Source organism: Mustela putorius, unplaced genomic scaffold (assembly GCF_011764305.1).
Source record: "Mustela putorius furo isolate JIRA1106 unplaced genomic scaffold, ASM1176430v1.1 tig00003836_pilon_pilon_pilon, whole genome shotgun sequence".
NCBI lineage: Eukaryota > Metazoa > Chordata > Mammalia > Carnivora > Mustelidae > Mustela > Mustela putorius.
In genome coordinates, this window is record NW_025421989.1 from 33,495,356 (window position 1) to 33,515,572 (window position 20,217).

Sequence of the window (20,217 nt, forward strand, 5' to 3'; positions counted from 1 at the left end):
CCAGGTAATTCTCGGTTGTGTGGGTCTGTCCTGTGCCCTGCAGGATGTTCAGCAGCATCCTTGGCTCCTACCTACTAAATGTCCATAAAACACCCTGCCTCTGCAGTTGGGACAATCAAAAAACGTCTCCACTGTTGTGTATCTTGGGGCAACAAGATGGCCACTGGTGGAAAACTAGTGGCTTAGATCAATCCAACTGTCTCTTTCACTAAGTCAGCTCTGGGGCTGTGGAAGCTGCTGAGGGAAGTGCCGTAAAACGACCCCGGTGACTAGCCCCCATAGCAATGGCAAGGCCTCTACGGTCCACAATAATGTAAGGGGTCTTCCTGCTGCTCCCCAGTTCACCCCTCTGCCCACTGCCAGAGCAACTATTCCAAACCTTCAGTACTCTTCTCAGGCCCTCCTTCACCCCCACTCTCTCAATTGGCGGAAAGTGCCATGGAAGCAGAAGAAAGGAAAGGGGGCCAGGATGGTTGCCGAAGAGGCCGAGTTTCCTTCTGGTCTGGGGATTAGGGGAGGCTTTTAAACAGACCTGAAGGATGATTAAGGTTTTAGCTGCAGGAAAACACATACAAATGCTTTGAATCAAGAGAGAACATAACACAGTTAAGAAAGGCAACCAGTGTGCTTGGAGCACAAAGGGGACAGTGGTATGAGAGGAGTTTGAAGAGGTAGGAAAGAACCATACCACAGAGGACCCTGTTGGTTCATATTAAGAATTTCTGAACTCTATCTTAATGGCAATACATTGAATGAATGGTTTTAAACCAGGAAATGGTAAGATCACATCTGGGAACTTCTAGTTTAAGATGGTAAAGTAATCTCATACTAATAAAATCCAAGAGAACCAAAGGAAAAATGCTGAGAAATAATAACATAATTCAGTAAGTGTCAAGCTCAGAAATTAATACAGAGGGGTGAATGGGTGACGTGGTCGGATAAGTGATTGAGTCTTGGTTTCAGCTCAGGTTGTGATCTCAAAGTTAGATGAGATTAATCCCTGTGTTGGGCTCTGTGCTCGGCATGGAGTCTGCTTTAGATTCTCTCTCCCTCTGCCCCTCCTGCTTATGCACTTGTCCCCTCTCACTCACTGCTCTTTTTCAAATAAAGAAATCTTTAAAAAAAACTAATAGCTAGAAAAGATCCCCTATTAATAAACAATAACCATATTTAACCCCCAAATTTAGACTCTTATAATTCTTATCATCAACTACTTATTTCCCTTCTTTATATACATTCCTTATCATTCTTTTCTCTTCTTCTTCCTCTTTTGACCCTTGATTTCTTTACCCGAAGTGCTAATTTGTAGGCTTTGTGTTTTAACTTGATTATCTTTACCAGAAAAGATAAACTCTGATCCAAGCTACCTGATTGCACTTCCAACTTGAAAACTTTTGTAAACCACAAGTCACTGGCTACATAACGCGGAACTGGTAAGAACTTACAGATAACTCACTACACACCTCTCATTAGTCCTGGAAAAAAAATTCATAACACCTTTCTCCTGAGAAAGCTTTATGAGCAAAAAGCAAGCAAAAGTAATGTTCAATTGTTTGTACTATAAGTTCTTTCATCAGGGGAAATAGTAGTATGAAAGTTTAACCAAATAATCTAATTGTGTGTTAGATGAGCCATAAAAAGTATGTATTTCCCATCAAAGGCAATTTAGAGTTGATGAAAAATAGCAGTTTAAGGACAGTGAATTGACATTAGGACTTTGCAGTAAGGGATATAGATCAACAATTCTTCTGGGACTATGAATGAATAATAATTCTCTACATTCTATATAGTTCTATTTCATGCTATATTAACATGGACATTGACACTTGAAAATGGGCAGGTAGTTCTCTCTGAAAGGCTCTTTAGGGAAGGAGGAACAGTGTATGGTAGTATACATTGTATTTGTGGATTACTCGTTGTCCCAACTAGATACCATTAGATGAGTTCCATTTAGCAGTAGCTTTTTTAGAAAGAAGGAAACAAATGAAGAAATATAAGTATATAGTTTATTTCAAAATACTCTATAATCTCTACCTTTTTAATGCTTTACTTCATTTGCAGATAGAAATAGTGAATTACAGGGGCTTTTGTTCCAAAGCAATCACAACTGTGGAGTCTAACAATTACCTACAGGGAAGAGAGTTATTTCTAGAGTAGAATCTTTACTGAGTCCGTAGGTTGAGAAGTAGGCCCAAAGCAGTGTCTCCCTGGATAAAGGAGAAAGTACAGAGCAAAGGGTCTAGGGGAGCCAGGTATCTGCCTAGTGCCCTTTGAGGTGCCTTTCTATCCCTGCGGAGGAAGTAGCAAAGAGTCACTCCTGAAAACGCCTCCTAGTGGCAAAAGCTTCACAGGCATTAACTCAGCCTGTACATAGCTGGGTCAGACTGAATATGGACAACATTTTAAAGTTCTTCGCCGAGTTAAGAGCCTTCAAACTGTTGCAGTTTCAAAAAGATTCCAGCCTTCTGCCAAAGTATAATATGATATTACCTCTGACAACACTGACTTGTTTTGAGGTTCTAATCTTTAGATCATTTATACTGATTTGAAATTGAACTAAAATGTTAAAAAAGAGTTTACAATTTTACACTTTGGCATATTAAACAAGAACTTCCATTTTCTCAGTCACTGATTCCTTTGCTTACGCTAGATACATTCATTCCACACAGTTTGTATTTTGTAGTAAAACATACCCCATTCTAGATATATGTAACAGAAATTCTCATCTATACCTGTTATCAGAGCTGTGTGATTTTCTCCACAGGAAATAGAACTTATTTTCTGATCCGTAATATGCTCAATGACTTTGGGTACTGAAGTTTCAAAAAGAAAGGTACCAAGACCCAGCTGACCAAACTGTCCGAGCCCAAAGGTATACACCGCTCTCTCTGAAAGGGAATGAGCAAATATAAGAAAAAGATTGCAGGGAAGCAGAAACTGTCACCATCATATCTAGAAAACTGTGACATTCAAACTTTCTTAATGAAAGTTAGGTGCCTCTGAAATACCCATGTAAGAATACTGAATACTTAGGTATACATTCTCAATGATGAAGGAGAAGAAAAAAGCTATGGCATGGGCCTGATTTTACCTTTTACATATAACCATAAAAAGAGTTGTTAAAGACACATCAGTCAGTGAACTACCTAACATGTCCCTATAAATTACCACTTAGCTCTTTAAAAATAGCATCAGTTGTCATTAAGCTAATTCCTTTCATTACCTTAAAAAAGTGGGGGGGGGGGACAGTGGGGCACCTGGGTGGCTCAGTCGTTAAGCATCTGCCCCTCAGGTCATGATCCCAGAGTCTTAGGATCCAGGATCCCTGTTCAGTGGGAAGCCTGCTTCTCCTTCTCTCACTTCCCCTGCTTGTGTTCCCTCTCTCGCTGTCTCTGTGTGTGTGTGTCAAATAAATGAATAAAATCTAAAACAAACAAACAGAGTAGTGTTTCCTACAGAAAAACTCCTACTTCTCAAAAATAGTTTAACAGAACAATCTATTTTGTAAAACAATTTCAGAGGAGAATTTGCATGAGAATTGAAACTTACTATAGATATGCTTGATTAACTCACAGGTAAAGCTCTTTTACTAGGAAGTGCAGTAATAATGAAAGGGGGACAAAAGCTTTTCCTTTACATTAACGTTTTTTAAGTGACTCCAAAGGACCTCCAATAACTTATTAAACATTAGCTCACATGTTCTCGAGAGATGGAAAAGCACAAAAACAGGATAAGTGAGTGGTGATGAAAGGGTCCCTTTACACAACTCTGGCTGGCCCTGAGTCAGGAAGCATGATCTCTTCTCCAAAGCCCCACACATCACCTTTCCATGCTACAGAAGGAAGAGGAAGAGCTTTGGTTTCAGGGAGGAGTCCACACCTCCATTATTACTAGAGGGGGAAAGCAGGCCAGTTACCTAAACTCTCTGATGTTATAATTCCTAACAGGGTTGCTGGGAGGCTTACATGAAAAAACATTCAGGCAGATTTTAACACACACTAGGAAATTTTTTTATAAGATTTTATTTATTTATTTGACAGAGAAAGATCACAAGTAGGCAGAGAGGCAGGCAGAGAGAGAGAGGGGAAGCAGGCTCCCCGCTGAGCAGAGAGCCTGATGCGGGACTCGATCCCAGGACCCTGAGATCATGACCTGAGCCGAAGGCAGCAGCTTAACCCACTGAGCCACCCAGGTGCCCCAAGACATTTTGTTTTAAGAACATTTTTCTAAAAACTAACTAATCAACTCATCTCATTTCTGACAGTGGAGGATCCTGAGGAAAACATAACTATCTACTGTCATATGGTTTTACATTCTTCCTGTCTAATAACACTTCACAAATAAGCCAGAGAGCTCATACCTCTTAAAGAAAATAGGCTGTGTCAAGGATATGAAGCCACACTGAGGCTATGGCAAAACATCCTTATTTTAATGTAAAAATTAGTATAATAACCGTATGGCATGTCACCAGTTCCGAATGTCAGATTAATAGTAGAATGTTGGGTAAATGAAAACAAGTGTCCATCTCTAGCTGGCCAATAACCACTTTAGGTTACGTGGGCTATCTGAGATGAGCCTGTGAAATGAGGCCATATAGGCAGCCTGAATCACGTGATAAAAGTTTTGATCCTTACCCTGTTGGGTTTGCTTTCAGGTACTGGGCTGACACTTCTAAAAATTTTTTTAATTATTTTTATTATCATATAATGTATTATTTGCCCCAGGGATACAGGTCTGTGAATCGTCAGGCTTACACATTTCACAGCACTCACCATATCACATGCCCTCCCCAATGTCCATAACCCAACCACCCTCTCCATACCCCCCTCCCCCCAGCAACCCTCAGTTTGTCAGATTATGAGTCTCATGGTTTGTCTCCTCTTTTTTTTTTTTTTTAATGACCTAACATTCTTTTTTTTTAAACATGTAACAACTAATATAATTTTTGGTCTCATCACCTTTGTAACATTTAACAATGTAATTCGATGCTAACAAATGATACCCTATTAGGAAAACAGGTTTTAGTAGGTGGCTTCATATGAATACTACTCTAGTTTCTCAGAATACATTTGATTTCATGAACAGTAACTTGTTGCCCTGTAGAGATCATGAGTTTGTCCAAATATAATCTAGAGGGGCGCCTGGGTGGCTCAGTGGGTTAAAGCCTCTGCCTTTAGCTCAGGTCATGATCCCAAGGTCCTGAGATCGAGCCCCGCATCAGGCTCTCTGCTCAGCAGGGAGACTGCTTTCCCCCCACCTCTCTCTGCCTACTTGTGATCTCTGTCAAATAAAATCTTTAAAAATATATATAATCTAGAAAAGCTAAGTTCTTATTTTTCCTTGGGATCCAGACTTCACTGTGGACCCTATCTTACAACCAGGACTTTCTTAGCTTTTGCTAACGCTGACGAAGACATACATCTATCACTCTGCCTCACTTACCCTTTCTCAGGAGTCCACTGTTTCCCTGATTCAAAGGAGAAACTAATCATAGCATCGCCACAACCAGTAGTTTAATTTTCTCACCTCTTATGGTCCCATGGAGTATTACATTTTAAATAAATTCACTGGCAATGAACTAATTTAAATTATCTTTGAAGTATTTTAATGAATGGTACCCCTAAATATTTTAAGATCAGAGTTATAGACAAAAGGAAAAACAATGCTAGGGAAGGCCACCCCATAAAATCATCTAATTCAAACCCTTTCCTTTGGTGAAGGGAAAGCTCTAGAACAGATGGTTAGCTATTCTTTCTTTAAGGTCTTCAAAGTATCCTATAACTCTTAGGTATTCCGTTTAGTACTTAGTCAAACTAATAATCAGTATGTGCTTCAGATCCACTTCTTCATCAGTTAGGACTAACTATTATATCCATACTGTACTCCAGAACACAGCTTTCTCACCAGGGCTGGCTCATAATAAAGCTCTCACAGGTCCATGGGGAAATGTGAAAAATAGGCAAAGCAGTAAACTTTCCATAGAGATAAGTGAATATAATTTAAGAGGGTGTCTTTTACAATAAAATTGAGAGCTCCTTAATTTTTATTTTGAAATGCCCCTTTATTTATGATATAACGGTGAAAAGGTTGCGTTTGGCCTGCAATACCCTCATTTAGTCAAATGCAAATCAGAAGATCGCAACCATCTGCTGGTCTTCATATTTGTGTCACAAGATTAAAAAACTTAAAATACAATAACTTTACTAGTCTGTGAGATCCCAAAGTCTGCAAAAATCTAGAGAAAATAATTTCTGGCAACATAGTTTTTAACCTCAAAATTAAGTCCACAGAAAGCTAAACGTCTATAATATTGCAAAAAACCCCCACACTTTTGTGTATTTTAAACTTCTAAGCATAATTAAAAGTAACATGGATTATTTGGGTGCTCATTTTATGTAACAATACTTTATACTATATAGTTGAGATGTTATTTTTATATAATCGACATTTGTGTTCTTTAGAATAACCTTCAGTCACCTAATAAATGTTTGTTTAAACTAGAGAAATTATAGAACACATAAAGAATAAGTTGAACTTCTGCCTACCAAATGCATTTTCAGATAATTTATAAAGATTAATTTCTAAGTTTAATTCCTAAAATAAATCTTAAAAATATATGAAAATCCTGGGCGCCTGGGTGGCTCAGTGGGTTAAGCCGCTGCCTTCAGCTCAGGTCATGATCTCAGGGTCCTGGGATCGAGTCCCGCATCGGGCTCTCTGCTCAGCAGGGAGCCTGCTTCCTCCTCTCTCTCTCTGCCTGCCTCTCTGCCTACTTGTGATCTCTCTCTGTCAAATAAATAAATAAAATCTTAAAAAAAAATATATGAAAATCCATTTTGTTAACAGAAATTCAAAGAAATCTTAAACCTCAGAATTATTTCCAAATATAGAATGGAGGCCTTGGAAAAAAATTATTTCTAACTTGGAAACAGATTTCATCTGGGAATTGTAATTCTGGGAAATCACCACTTAAAAAGCATGACTTGGATTAGAACAAAAAGTCAAGGAAAAACGATGTAAGAGAGGAAAATGGAAAGATAAAATATCGCACAATCACCTAGCAACATGAAGCATATCATCTGAGAACTGGATATTATTCAAAATTTGCCTGCAACACTGCTAACTTTCGGTTACTGAAGATTAAGTGGTGACTTCAGAAACTTGTTAATTTCTTTTGGACCAAAAAAAATATAACAATTCACTAGCTGTATTCCCTGTATGCTACTCAAATTAATGCCGAACAAATCTGGAGGCAGCAATTCGGTAAGCATGTTATCAAGTAGTGTGTATATCTTACCATATTGACTGGAATCCTGAAAAATGAAATGTCATACCAAATATAACATACAGAAGTCAAAATTGACATTGCTAATAAGTGTCTAACTTTCTTTTATTATTTGTAATTTAAAATCTTAACACTTTTTGCTAAATTACTATAATAGAACATAAAAATGCAAAATAGATTACCAAGTTTTATATTCTGAACATTAGAAAGAGAAGAATTATCAATGATACATAGAAAATAGCATGAACAGGGGAAAGAAGGTATTTCAGGAAAAATTATACCAATTTTAGAGAAATATAGAATACACACACACACACACACACACACGAGGAAAACAGTCTATCCTTGAAAACAAGCTAAGAACAATTATCAGCTGCCAAGAAACATGTGAAGATCATGAAAATGTCCATTATGTTGGCAAAAACAATTCCACAAGATTCATTTTTTTCTACTTACAGTTTTCTTCAATAGGCCAAAGATGTGTAGAAACTATGGAAATCAAAGCTAGAGATTTTAATGAAAAGAGATGCAAGGCCAGTTTGTAAGCTCCTAGAAGCACAGACTAGGATGGTGGCGCCAGGGGCTGGGAGGGGGAAAGGGGTGCCCCTAATCAATGAGTATAAGGTTTCAGCTTTGCAAGGTAAGGTCTAGAGGTCTGCTGTACAACACTGTGCCTATAGATAACAATACTGTATTAAAGACTTAAAAATCTTTGAGGAGATTGGATTAGATGTTAAGTATTTTATCCCAAAAGAAGAAAATGAATGTAATTTTTTTTTATTAGCCACCCCAGAAAGCAGGGAATGGAGTAGCAGGAGCCACACGTACCTGTGAGAACCACGGTGTGCCCTCCACCACAAGCTACTTGGACCACCTTCTCAGGAATTCCAGGCACCGGCTGGGGCATTCTGTGATTGACCAGCAGCTGATTGGGAAGACCTAACTTCCCAGACTCTGGTTCTCCAAATGTGTACAGTTCTCCCTCCGCTGTTGAAGGAAAAGAACAATGATCAAGGATGGCATAATTATGGACAAAATACTAGTGTTTGGGGTACACATTCTCATGTTCAATAAAAAATTTAGAAAATGACAACTTGATCAGTTTACACTTAAGATATTTTTACTGGATGGTAAGGAAATCAAGCTAAGATTTTCTTTTCTCCTTGATTATGCTAATCCAATTTCTTTATGAATTCACGACCATCGCTACTAATGAAGTAGAAAATGATTTTAGCTGTTTCACATAGAAACCATCTTACTTCTACTTCCTTTTACAGTAAAGCAAAAATGACTAGACATTAAGCCTCCATTAGGACATGGATTTTGTCTTGTTCACTTGGGTATTCCAAGAACCTAGCAATGTCTGGTATATGAAATATTCAATGAATGCTTGTGAAATAAAAAATTGCTTTTATGAAACTGGTTTTAAGGAAATGCATTTCTGTGTGAATATGTTGACTGAGCCTTAAAATAGCAGATTTTGTACAATTTAATGGCACTTCCTCCAGATTCTCTTTTATCAAGGAACTCGTGATGTTTAATCACTGTCTTGTCCATACCAACACTACTAACTTGCTCTCTTATTATACTTATCACACTATGACTTGAGCTTCTTGAAAGCAGGAACTTCTTAGAATTCATTTCTATGAACTGAATGGAGTTCTATAAGCAAGAATTTAAAAACCTTTGTAGATATATAACCTAATCGGACACAGAACCTGTTGCCATTCATGTCAGGAGAGAGGTAACACAGTAAATCTGGTTGTTTATTATGTATTTGTTATTTGCATGTCTCTAAGAGAACGATGATTGGTCACTGACCAACCCCTGGGAATGTGGCCCTTGGAGTGTTATGTTAGTGACTGATGATTTTGTTTTGTAACCCAAACAGCAAATTATGCCAACTGGGGTTCGTTCTTAGGGTTGCTTTGAACAACCATCAACACTGATGATGTACACTTGATGATGTATCAATGTTAAGGGATCAGAGTTTCAGTCCCGGTGAGTAGTTGCTAGCAGGGTATCCCTACATAATCAGCACTCCCACACAGAAGCCAAAGACCCTGAGAAGAGTGGGCTTCTCTGGGCAGGGACATGAGGCACACATCCCTGTAGTTCAAAGCATGTCTTGTGCCGCAAAGAGTAAGGACTAGGAAGTGTATGTGAGACTACCCTGGAGGACACAGATCTCCTTCCAGCCGTTTTTGCTCTGTATCCTTTGCTGTGATAAATCTTAGCTGTGAGTAGAACTCAAGCTATTGCAGCTTGAGAGTTCTCCTAGCAAAACAGAACTTAGGGAAGTTGTGGGACATTCAACACACATAGTATGCACCACTGAAAACTTGGTCAAATACTACAAACCCAGCTCTACTGATTTTCTGGAGTGATCTGCACAGAAAATGAAATTTTTTGAACTACAGCTTTCTAAAAAGTATTTAGCACCAGCACAGAAATGCTCTTCTGGCTCCCTTCCTCTTTTTCCCATGCCTCTTGCCTCTGATATGAAAGGAGTTAGTAGGCCAGATGAGTTTCTTTCCACTTTTGTCTATAAATTCCTGCCGCTCCTCACACCTTAACATGGGTGAATTGTATGGTATGTGAGCTATATATGTCAATAAAGCTGGTCTTGTGTATGTTTTTTTTTAATTTTTAATATTAGTTTCAGGTGTACTATATGGTGAGTCAACACTTCCATGCACCACCAGGTACTCGTCACGACAAGTGCCCTCCTTAATCCCCATCACCTAGTTCACCCACCCCACCTACCTGCCCCCAACCATCAGATTATTCTCTACAGTTAAGAGTCTGATTCTTAATTTCTCTTTTTTCCCCTTTGCTCGTTTGTCTTCTTTCTTAAATTCCACCCCACAAAGCTGTTTTTTTTTAAAGGCATAAATATAAACAAAACAAAAAAGCCCCGTGTAATGCCTGTTGGCTACAATGAGCAATTCCTTGTTTTCCTACTGGCTGAAAGCAGAGTTTAGTCATAAAATTGAATTTGTCAGTTTTGTTAAAATCTAAATAAGACAATGCTCTTGCTTGGGATTTTTGTGTTTTTCCGTTTGTGTTTTTTGTTTGTCTCATAAACAAAGTGAGCACTACACCAACCCCAGGATCCAGAAAGTTGCCAGTTAGTTGGTAGGTAGCACTGCCCCAAGGAACACAGTTAATTGTTCATTCACTTATTCCCTCATTTGACGATATTTATTATTAGTTTGTCCAAGATACAAGCTGATAGAGCGGCAAACAATGGCAGCTGAGTCAGAGTTTGCCCTCTCCTGGTACCATGGTGCTACCAATTCACCAGTAAATCCGAGGGCCACTGGAATGGGTCAGTCAGCACTTTCTAAATCTGAATCTGAGAAGCACAGAATGGAAAACAAAGACTTAGAGATATCTAAAAGGGGCCAGAAAACTATTTCCTCAGGTGTTTTTGCTGTTAAAAAAAACCCACCAATCGAACGATCACACTTCTACCACTCTCTATGTAGACACAGACTCAAATAAACATTTCAAATATTTAACTAAGGCAGATAAAGGTTGCCAGGGAGCCCCAGAAAGGGAGAGATTGGGGATGCTAAGCAAAGTTTGGCAAAGGAAATCCTGTCTCATACTGAGCAATCTTCCCTTTCCACCTACTCTACATCCCTGCTCTCACCATGGAAGTGTATGACTCCCTTACTGAACTGATAAAAGCAAATTAGCAGGACAAAAGTAGACAAGGTCTAAGTACAGAGGCAAGTGCACCCAAGGGAAAGTGGCCCATAGATCTCATTTCCAATGTCAAGCAATCCAAGAAGTTGAGAACCAAGGTTTAGAAGTTTCTAACACACACATTTTGCTTTTCTAATATTCACAAAAAAAGTTAACGTCTCAGAGAAAGTAAACTCTCATTAAAATGCAGAAAACACTGTGACCCCAAATGGACCACTATTATTTCATGACAGACTGCCATGGCATTATTTCCACAGTATGGTAGAGAATTAGATTTTATTATCAATTGAGTAAACACTTAGAAATAGGAGGTAACATGATGAATCCAAAATGTTCTGTCTTACTTGTTACAAAAGCTGAGTGATAATATCCACAGGAGATCCAGGAGATAGGTTTCCCAACAGTCACTTGTTGAGGGACACACACATTAGTTATATTTTTTAAACCAATTTGCCCTTCGGAATTGTCACCCCACATAAAAAGCTCTCCATCCTCTACAAAGAAAACACAAGGAGGAAAACAAGGTTTTAGGAGGTAGCAAGGCTATCGAGTTATTATATTTCCAACACAGCACTTATTCTTTAATTCAGAAAAACTATGTGTCTTGATAGAAAAGTGCAACTAAGACATTCACACCAGCTAGCTGCATAAGAGTTCAATTTTAACAGGAAAGGCTTCTAGGATAATAAAAGAGGATAACATGATGTAAATCGTGTCCATATTTTTATCTCAACAGCAAAGACAGAATCTTCTTTCCTTTTCTTAGTTTACCATCTCCGAACAGCAAATGTTTCTTCCTCTCAAGCACTCAGACTGCAAACAAACTGAACAACAGCATAAGCAGCCCTGGACCTTTCCTGGGCAAGTCCCTGGTCAAAACGGCCTGGAGGACCTTACTCTTAAGAACACTATATAAACGTTTTAATGTTTTGAAGAAAAACAAAAAAGAAAAAGAAATGCAGTTCAGGGTGGTTTTTGTTTTGTTTTGTTTTGTTTTACAATTTATCCTTAAAAACACACACTGCAGCTTCAGAGATTAGGGAGCCACCTGAGCACACAGAGCATCTCCAGAATGCAGCAGCTTGTGCTCTTTCTGATTAGGGTTTCAAGGGAAGGAGAAATGAAACTAGGCAAAATATTTTAGGAAGGAAATTATCAAGACTTAGGTCTTTTAATTCATTTAAATTTTTTAAAACTTTGAAGTGGTTTAATAATAAGCCAAATTAAAGGAAAATGGAAAATCAGAACCATAAGGACATCGAGAGGCTAAGTGGACAGTGGATGGTACTGCGGGCACGGTGCTGCCATGTGACTCCAGCCCTCCTGGCAGCTGGAGTGGCACCAGGGGCCACTCAGCTCCCCTACTGGAGCGGAGAAGCCCACTGTAGCTCCTTCACAGACACCGTGGGTACCTTGGCTCCCATGTTAAAGACATTTCTCATATGGGCTTAGAGAGGGAGAGCAGAGAGATGCAATGACCAATACAGACTGTGTAATTTATTTTGTTTTTTAAAGTGTATTTATTTAAGTAAACTCTATGCCCAAGGTGGGGCTCAAACTCACAACCCAAGATCAGCCACGCGCTCTTCCAATTGAGCCAGCCAGGCACCCCCCAGACCATATTCTGATAACACATATCCAACCGATTTCTCTGTTTCTGATAGCAACTTATTAGAGCTGCAAATATAATGTCCAGAACACAGGATGAATATTTAGTATCTACAGGAGTAGATGGAAGCATGGCAGCTACGTGTGTTTATGTCTAAACCTAGGTAAGCACAAAAATAGACTATATGTCATGATTCAAAGTTCAATTTTTATGTCTTCTGAAAACACATGGTTAAGGAAAGAAAACGAAACAGACCGCTGGGGTCAGGTGACTCAGTTGGCTTATCCTGGTCTAACGGAAAGGAACGATTCCCAGCCTGATGTGGAACAAATTCTCACCAGTTAGTGCAGCTGAAGTGTTGGATCCAGCAGAGAGCTGTTTAATCTTATGCTGGGAAGTAAAAAAACTAATTAGATGAAAAGAGTTTCTCTCGTCAGTGTCACCAAGTCCCAGCTGTCCTTCATTATTTCCTCCAGCTGCATATACTTTGCCTCCTTCTGCACATGGAAAAGGAAAGAAACATCCATATACTACAGTCACCATCTTTACGAGACAGGCCAGTTTCCAGATATTTCCTCTATTAACAGTGAAGGAAGCCGAAAGCTGACATTATCCCACCATTTGGTGAACAACTCCAATTCGTTGTCAAAAATCAAGCAAAACAAGCAAGGTTATACATTTTTGTGAGATTTTCTAAATTGGTCTAGAACTTAAGTAGCAACTAAAATGCACAGAACGCTAATGCAGCGCTTTATTAAATCAGAGCAAAAAGAGAAAAGTAATTTCCAAATTAGTTTATAATCCAAATCAAACTATTTTAAAAGAGATGTGGTTCATTAATTTTAACTTCCATACCCATTAAAGTTGAGATATAATATGTAATGAGTAAAATGAGGCAAATCCAGAAAGAATATAATTAGAAACATGAAAATTCTATATGTATTTTAATTTTCTAGCTAAACAAGAAGGCAATATAGTATTGTGTTTTAGGAGAAAGGACTGAAGAGCCAGATTTCCTGGATGCAAATGCTGGCCTGCCATTCGTGAGGTGTGTGACCTAGGCAAGCTGTGCGTCACAGTGGCTCTCATATTCCTCATCTGCAAAATGGGGATAAGAATAGTGCCTACTTCACAGAGTTGTTAATGAAGATCACATTAGTCTACGGCCATACCACCCTGAATGCGCCTGATCTCGTATGAAGATCACATTAGCTGACATTTATAAAATTCTTAGAACGGCATATGTTTGTTGTACACACTATATAAATGTGTGTTAATTACTTTATTAATTAAATATGAAGTATATCATGCCTAGATAATAAAAATTGTCAGTAAGCTCAAAAGTAATGAAGATTTTTAAAAACATACACATATTAAAACTTAGTTTTAGGGACGCCTGGGTGGCTCAGTTGGTTGGACGACTGCCTTCGGCTCAGGTCATGATCCCGGAGTCCCGAGATCGAGTCCCGCATCAGGCTCCCAGCTCCATGGGGAGTCTGCTTCGCTCTCTGACCTTCTCCTCGCTCATGCTCTCTCTCACTGTCTCTCTCTCAAATAAATAAATAAAATCTTAAAAAAAAAAAACTTAGTTTTATCTGTCATACAGATGCACACAAAGGTAAAGCCTCACTAAATTATAGGGGAAACTGTGAGCAAAACCAGCCTGAGTCAGTAAAAATTTAAGATATTATTTTAGAAAAGATGAAATCTAATTGAGGAACCAAGACCAGCTTTCCAATGGAACATACGACAAGGCCATGGAATTTAACACATATTGGGTGAACCAGAGTTGGTGGAATGCTAAAGCAGTTCAGAGGATGACAGGAGTCAAAGTTGAAGAGCCACAGAAAGCTCCATGGAAGAAGACTTAATACTGGATCTTAAAAGACAAGAATCTGTATAAGAGAAAGACATTTTAGCAAGGCAAACGTATGAATGAGGGGAAAGGGCCAAGGAGGAGCCAGAGACGATGAGAATAACCTGAACACAGAAGAGGCTATGGGGGTGGGCGGCAGGAGGTGGGGGGAAGGAGGTAGGAAAGGTAGCTCAGTGATCAGCGCCTGGATGGCCACTTGTTCCAGGAGCATTTGTTGAAAAGACTACTTTTTCTCCATTGAATTGCCTTGGCACTTTTGCCAAACATTAGTTGGGCATGTATGTGTGTGTCTACTTCTGGACTCTGTTTTGTTCTGATAATCTCTGTCTCTCTTTTTGCCAGTAGCCCAATGTCTTGATTACTGTGGCTTTAGAGGTCTTGAAATCAGTAGTGGTGGTCCTCTGCTTTTGTTTTTTATAAAAACTGTTTTGGCTATTCTGGGTCTTGTCCTTTTCCATACAAACTTTAAAAACACCTTTTGAGTTTCTACACACAGACGTATACAGCCCATTTGGATTTTAATTGGAACTATGTTCACATCAATAGCCTTTTGGGGGTAGGTCCCACTCACCCTCAGAAAAGAGGAAAGCGCAAGACCAGGAGCGGGCGGCCCCTGAGGTGTACACATAGGTAAGGATGGGCTGCCCCTTGACATAATCCAAGATTTTCTGCAGGCATGTAACATTTGTCTATGTATTTTCTTTTAAATTTTTTTAATGATTTTATTTATTTATTTGAGAGAGAGAGAGAGAGAGAGCACGCGCCAGCATGAGAGGAGAGAGATCAGCGGGAGGGCTCAGCAGGGAGTCTGATGTGGAACTCGATTCCAGGACTCCAGGATCATGACCTGAGCCGAAGGCAGTCGCTTAACCTACTGAGCCACCCAGGCGCTCCTATCTATGTATTTTCAAAGGCAAACAAGTGTGCTAACCATTTATATTTTTAAAAATCCTAATCTTATTATTGCCAAGGTACCATTTCTATTAATTTTACAAAACCATACTGGAGATCTGTTCTCAAGTTGGGAAGGAAGTCACACAGATTGAATACTATACCTGTTGAAACTAGGGTGTGGTTCCGTCCACAGGCAGCAAATTTCACTTTTTCAGGTTTTAAAGCTAAAAATATTTTAAAAATGACAAAAGATTTTATGTTTACAACAGTGATAAATAACACAGGTCAAATGGTAACTAACCAGTAGAAATGAGATTTTAAACCCAAGCCTGTCTGACTCCAAAGTTCTTAATTAATAAGCCAGAAGTTTTTAGAACTAGCTGTGCATCATAATGACCAGTGGAGCTTTGAGAAAAGTACAGATAGCTCAGCCCTACCCCTGGAGAATCTGAGTCAGCAGGTCTGAGGTAAGGCCTAGGCATCTAAGTGTTTTTAAAATGTCCACAGGTAATGATTATGTACTGAGATTCATGGCACTGTTACACTGCCTCCTCACCAAACTAATCACCTAGTCCCTAATCTGCTATCGCCATTGTCAAGCTCACCTTCTATCTCACACAGCGAAACACTACAAGTCCAAGAGTCACAGGTATAACCTATGGTAAAGCTCTTCACTCATTCATTTACATGTTCAAAAGAGATTTAAAGAACACTGCCTAAGTGCTTACCATAGAGGCTGCAAAAATCACTAAGACAGAGAGTCTCTGGTGTCAAAGATCTCACAGTCTAGACAATCCTGTTACTTCATCTATTAGATATTTGAGAGTAAAGATCATGTGAATAAACCCAGGGTTTAAAAAAAAAACCCAGGGTTTAGTAGATTGTGCTCAATAAATACTTTTTGACCAAGTGGAATACTTTGAAAATTCCATAACATTATCTATAAATAGCATGGATATGCTAAACTACACTGACATTTTGAGCTGAAATTACAAATTTGGATAGGAAGATTAAGAATATTGCTCTTGTCACATCCCAAGGAATCTCCATCACCTGTTCACAGGTTACAGCAAAATAGAAGCTTTACACATAATGCCAGGAAAGCTTTGTAAAGGTATTATATATCCCATATTTTCTGGGAGAGTCCTGATTTAAAATATTTTGTCCTGTACTTTTAAGGACACTACTAATCAACCCCTAGTCCAAATGTCTCAGTCAGTACATCTACTCACTATATACAGCAGGGTCAAGTATAATTCATAAAGCCAACAGCTACCTAGAACCATGATGCCAACAACTCTAACAAGTAAAACAAAGCTCAAAATTCTTATATATTGTATTGGTTATTCTTTGTATATATAATAACAGTAATATTTAAGCAGGTTAACAAACAGGCAAAATAAAAGGATATTCAAATGTAATACTGAAGAATCATCACTTCCTTTGTGTTCTTTGGGTTTAAAAGCAATGTGATTTTTAGACCCTAACACATAAAAGTAGTTCTGATTATCATATAAAAAATAAAGTCAGACACCAATAATAGCCAAGTAAATAATGGAAAATAAAGAACTAAGGGCTTTATTATTCCTAATATATTAAAGAACATTACAATCAATACAAAGTACTTTATGAGGTTTAAGTATTTAAAGCAATAAAGAAGAAAAGACCCCAAACCTTTGACACACGTTGGCTTGTTAATAGTTGACTTTGATCCTAATCCTAACTGGCCCCAGTTGTTACTGCCAAACATGTAAAGTTTATTATTTCCTGGTGGGAAGGAAAAAGACATAAGAAATCGAAGCATTTTCAACATAAAGTGATGTGAGATCAAGTCATCACAAAGCAATAAAAAAGGCTACACTTAAAAGTTGTATTGCTTTCCCGTGTTCAAACAGGTTACCTTGCCCAGGTTAAAATGAATTATTTTAACTGTCCATTACAGGTTACCAGATTCTGTTAGGTGTAAAAAGTTTCTAAGATTATGCAGTAGTCAGTTTGATTATATAGATATATTAAAATAAATTTATTCCAAGAAAGTAGCATTTATACAAAATCCTATTTAAATATGCCAAGGGGATTTAAAATTTAAAACACTCCCTTGATGCATCACATTGTCAAGAAATCTCTGATGAAAGAAAGAAAAAACATTATTCTGGTAAAGGAAAGTATATTCAACATGTTTGAAACACAGCACATCTATAATATCTAGGATTCTTTCAGGATTACCATCCTCACTTAGGATTTCAGTACTAACCTGTAACAATAGCAGTATGTTCATCTCCACATGAAAGAAATGTAGGTATGTCATTTTTAAACCAAAATTTGCTGGGAATATTTTCAGCAAATTTAGTTTTTCCAAATGTAAACACAGCACCCGAACCTGCAAATATATGATAGTTTCTATTTTACAAGTTTTACTATGTTGTCTGTTACAAAAATTTTTTTTCGGTAATTTATCTGTACAGATTCCTTGTCTCATGGCAGCTCTGCTCCACTCCAGCACTGTTTACATCCTCCTTCTACCTTAATTCAGTCTTACTGCTCAGACTTTATTCTGGTTTTATTTATGAAATCTACTAAATAAGTATTACTTATTTACTGGAGGAAAGTAGGGAAAAAAAAAAAAAAGGTAAGGCAGTCCTCCGTTACTGAAAGTCTGTTTCCCCGGATGGACCATCTGCTCCCTGGAATGAGCTGATTGATAACAATCCTGCCCTATTAACACTGGTTTACAACACCTCATGGTCTAGCCTGACTGAAGGCTTTTCTCCACACACGGGACTAGGACAGTATTGAGTTTCATCTTTAGCATCATGTCCATAGAGTATGTTGAAATTTAACACTCTTAAGTCATTAAACACTACCTGATATGAGTAGTAGTCACAAACTATTTTGGTCCAGTACCATTTTAGAGAAAGATCAAAAATCCCTACCAGTTCTCTATAACATTTTAAACACACACACACGCACGCACGCACGCACGCACACGAGGCCAGATCCAACTTTTGAGATAATCTCAAGGAGAATAATCACACAGAAAGAAACTAATGGGTGCCATAAAGTAAATATAGGGAACATAAGTATTAATAATAAATGATAATGTACAAGGGACTAGCCACTATGAAAAACCCTTTGAGAACAATTGTGAGATGTGTCAATTGAAACCAATTACTTAGATTGGAAAGGCCAGGTTCTAGAACACACTTTGGGTATTTCTAGAATGAATAATTTCGTTTTGTTCTATTCTGGCTTCCCAGTTAGCCTGCCCTGATACCCTCACCCCAAGCCAAGGTTTGGTGGCTTGCTCTGTCCCCTAGTAGTTATTATCTATTGTGAAATGGTACTATCATTATGCTTACTTTCTAGTATTTCTCACTAGATTGTGAACTCCAGGAGGTCAGGAATCTAATCATGTTAGAGACAAGAACATGGCAGAAAACGCTACACACACACACTTGATACTGCTGTAATCCAGTACTTTTTTTTTTTTTTAATTTTTGGTCTTGACCCATTAGTGGGTGAGAAAATCAATTTAGTAAGTCACGACTATCATTTTCAAAGGAATGTACTATACGACAGACCTGAGAGCAACCAAGTGGTTAGAGTAAGCACCACTTCATGAAACTTGTTACACTATATGTGTGGTACAGCGTCACAATGTCAAACGTATTTCTGCAGCTCAGGGTTAAAGTTTTACAAGAGCGCTCGTTAATGGCTCCCACCGCCCCTTTTCTCTAAGTAGCTTTCCCCTCTCGTCTGTTACCCCACGCCCCCTAGTCACCCACTCTTTACTGCAATCAATACATAACTGGGTCTTGGGGACCTCGAAGGGGGTACTTTGGGAAAGTTTATAGGGAGGTAAAAACTGCCCCTGCGTTCGAGAAACTCATCGAAAGCTTATTTCAAAAGAAAGAGAAAATAAAAAACACAAGCACCCCTTCCCCGTGCTCCCCCTGCCCTTCCTTTCTGTTCCTCTCAGACTATCGCCCAGACGCGGCCCGAGCTCCAGACCCCGTCCGGCGGCCGTTGCCTGGGCCTTTCCCTCGATGGGGCGGCCCGGAGGCGGGACCTGGCCGCCTGCCCGCCCGCGGACCCTCCCTCCCGGCCCGCCACCAACCCCGCGGACGCGACTCACCGGGCACCACCTCCTCGGGTTCCCCCATGCCAAGGGGGATGCGGGGAGCCTGCGCCTGACCCGGAAAGGTGGCGGGGGCGACTCGGTGGGGCCTATGGCAGGGCCTCAGTCCCGACGCGGGCCGCGGAAGCCCCCCGGGCCCCCATAGCGACACCCCGGACATCGGCTACTACCGCGTCCCCGGAAGTCAACAAACAGCCGCTAGGGGCAACGGAGGCGGAACGTTGGGGCGCGAGGCGGGGCCGACGACGGGGGAGAGGAGCAGTGGGCCGGGCTGCCGGCACGGCGCGGGCGCAGGCGCAGACGCAGCGGGCGGGGCGGTAGAGGCCGCGCGCCCTCTGGTGGCCGGGAGGAGAGGGGCGGCCACGCCGCGCGCAGGGATGCTTCTGAGGCTGCTCGCTGATCGTGGTGGTTTATCTAGGCCTGGCAGGGACCTCGTAAGCGTAATGACAAACGTCACAAATATCACATACTCTGTCACTCAGACTATGTGACATAGGCAACCCTCGACACATAACCATAACAATACTAGTAATAAGTGACCATCTCTAACTATAAATGAAATAGGGACTCTGCTAAATATCCAAAACGCATTTGTATTCCCAGCATGTAACCGGAGACCTTCCGTATACTAGATGCTCATTAAATCTTTTTCGAATGAATGAATCCTACCGCGATCCTGTAAGGTGGTTCATGTTACTCCC

At 39.6% G+C, this 20,217-nt stretch overlaps 1 protein-coding gene across 7 annotated transcripts in view; it reads right to left on the bottom strand.

The window, feature by feature from the left end:
• Positions 1–19,898, bottom strand: part of RPGR (retinitis pigmentosa GTPase regulator) — an 84,076-nt gene extending 64,178 nt beyond the window's left edge. For 3 of the 7 annotated variants that reach the window (XM_045089451.1, XM_045089453.1, XM_045089452.1), the window contains exons 1-8: positions 19,514–19,898; positions 17,633–17,758; positions 17,053–17,145; positions 15,540–15,602; positions 12,947–13,105; positions 11,344–11,493; positions 8,114–8,272; positions 2,733–2,888 (exon numbers count right to left, since the gene is read on the bottom strand). In XM_045089451.1, coding sequence (XP_044945386.1) covers positions 2,733–2,888; positions 8,114–8,272; positions 11,344–11,493; positions 12,947–13,105; positions 15,540–15,602; positions 17,053–17,145; positions 17,633–17,758; positions 19,514–19,676 — 1,069 coding nt within the window. In that variant the 5' untranslated portion in view covers positions 19,677–19,898. The remainder of the gene's footprint in view (positions 1–2,732; positions 2,889–8,113; positions 8,273–11,343; positions 11,494–12,946; positions 13,106–15,539; positions 15,603–17,052; positions 17,146–17,632; positions 17,759–19,513) is intronic. The other 4 variants (XM_045089456.1, XM_045089457.1, XM_045089455.1 and 1 more) reach the window with 2 other exon arrangements.
• Between the last annotated feature and the right edge of the window lie 319 nt (positions 19,899–20,217).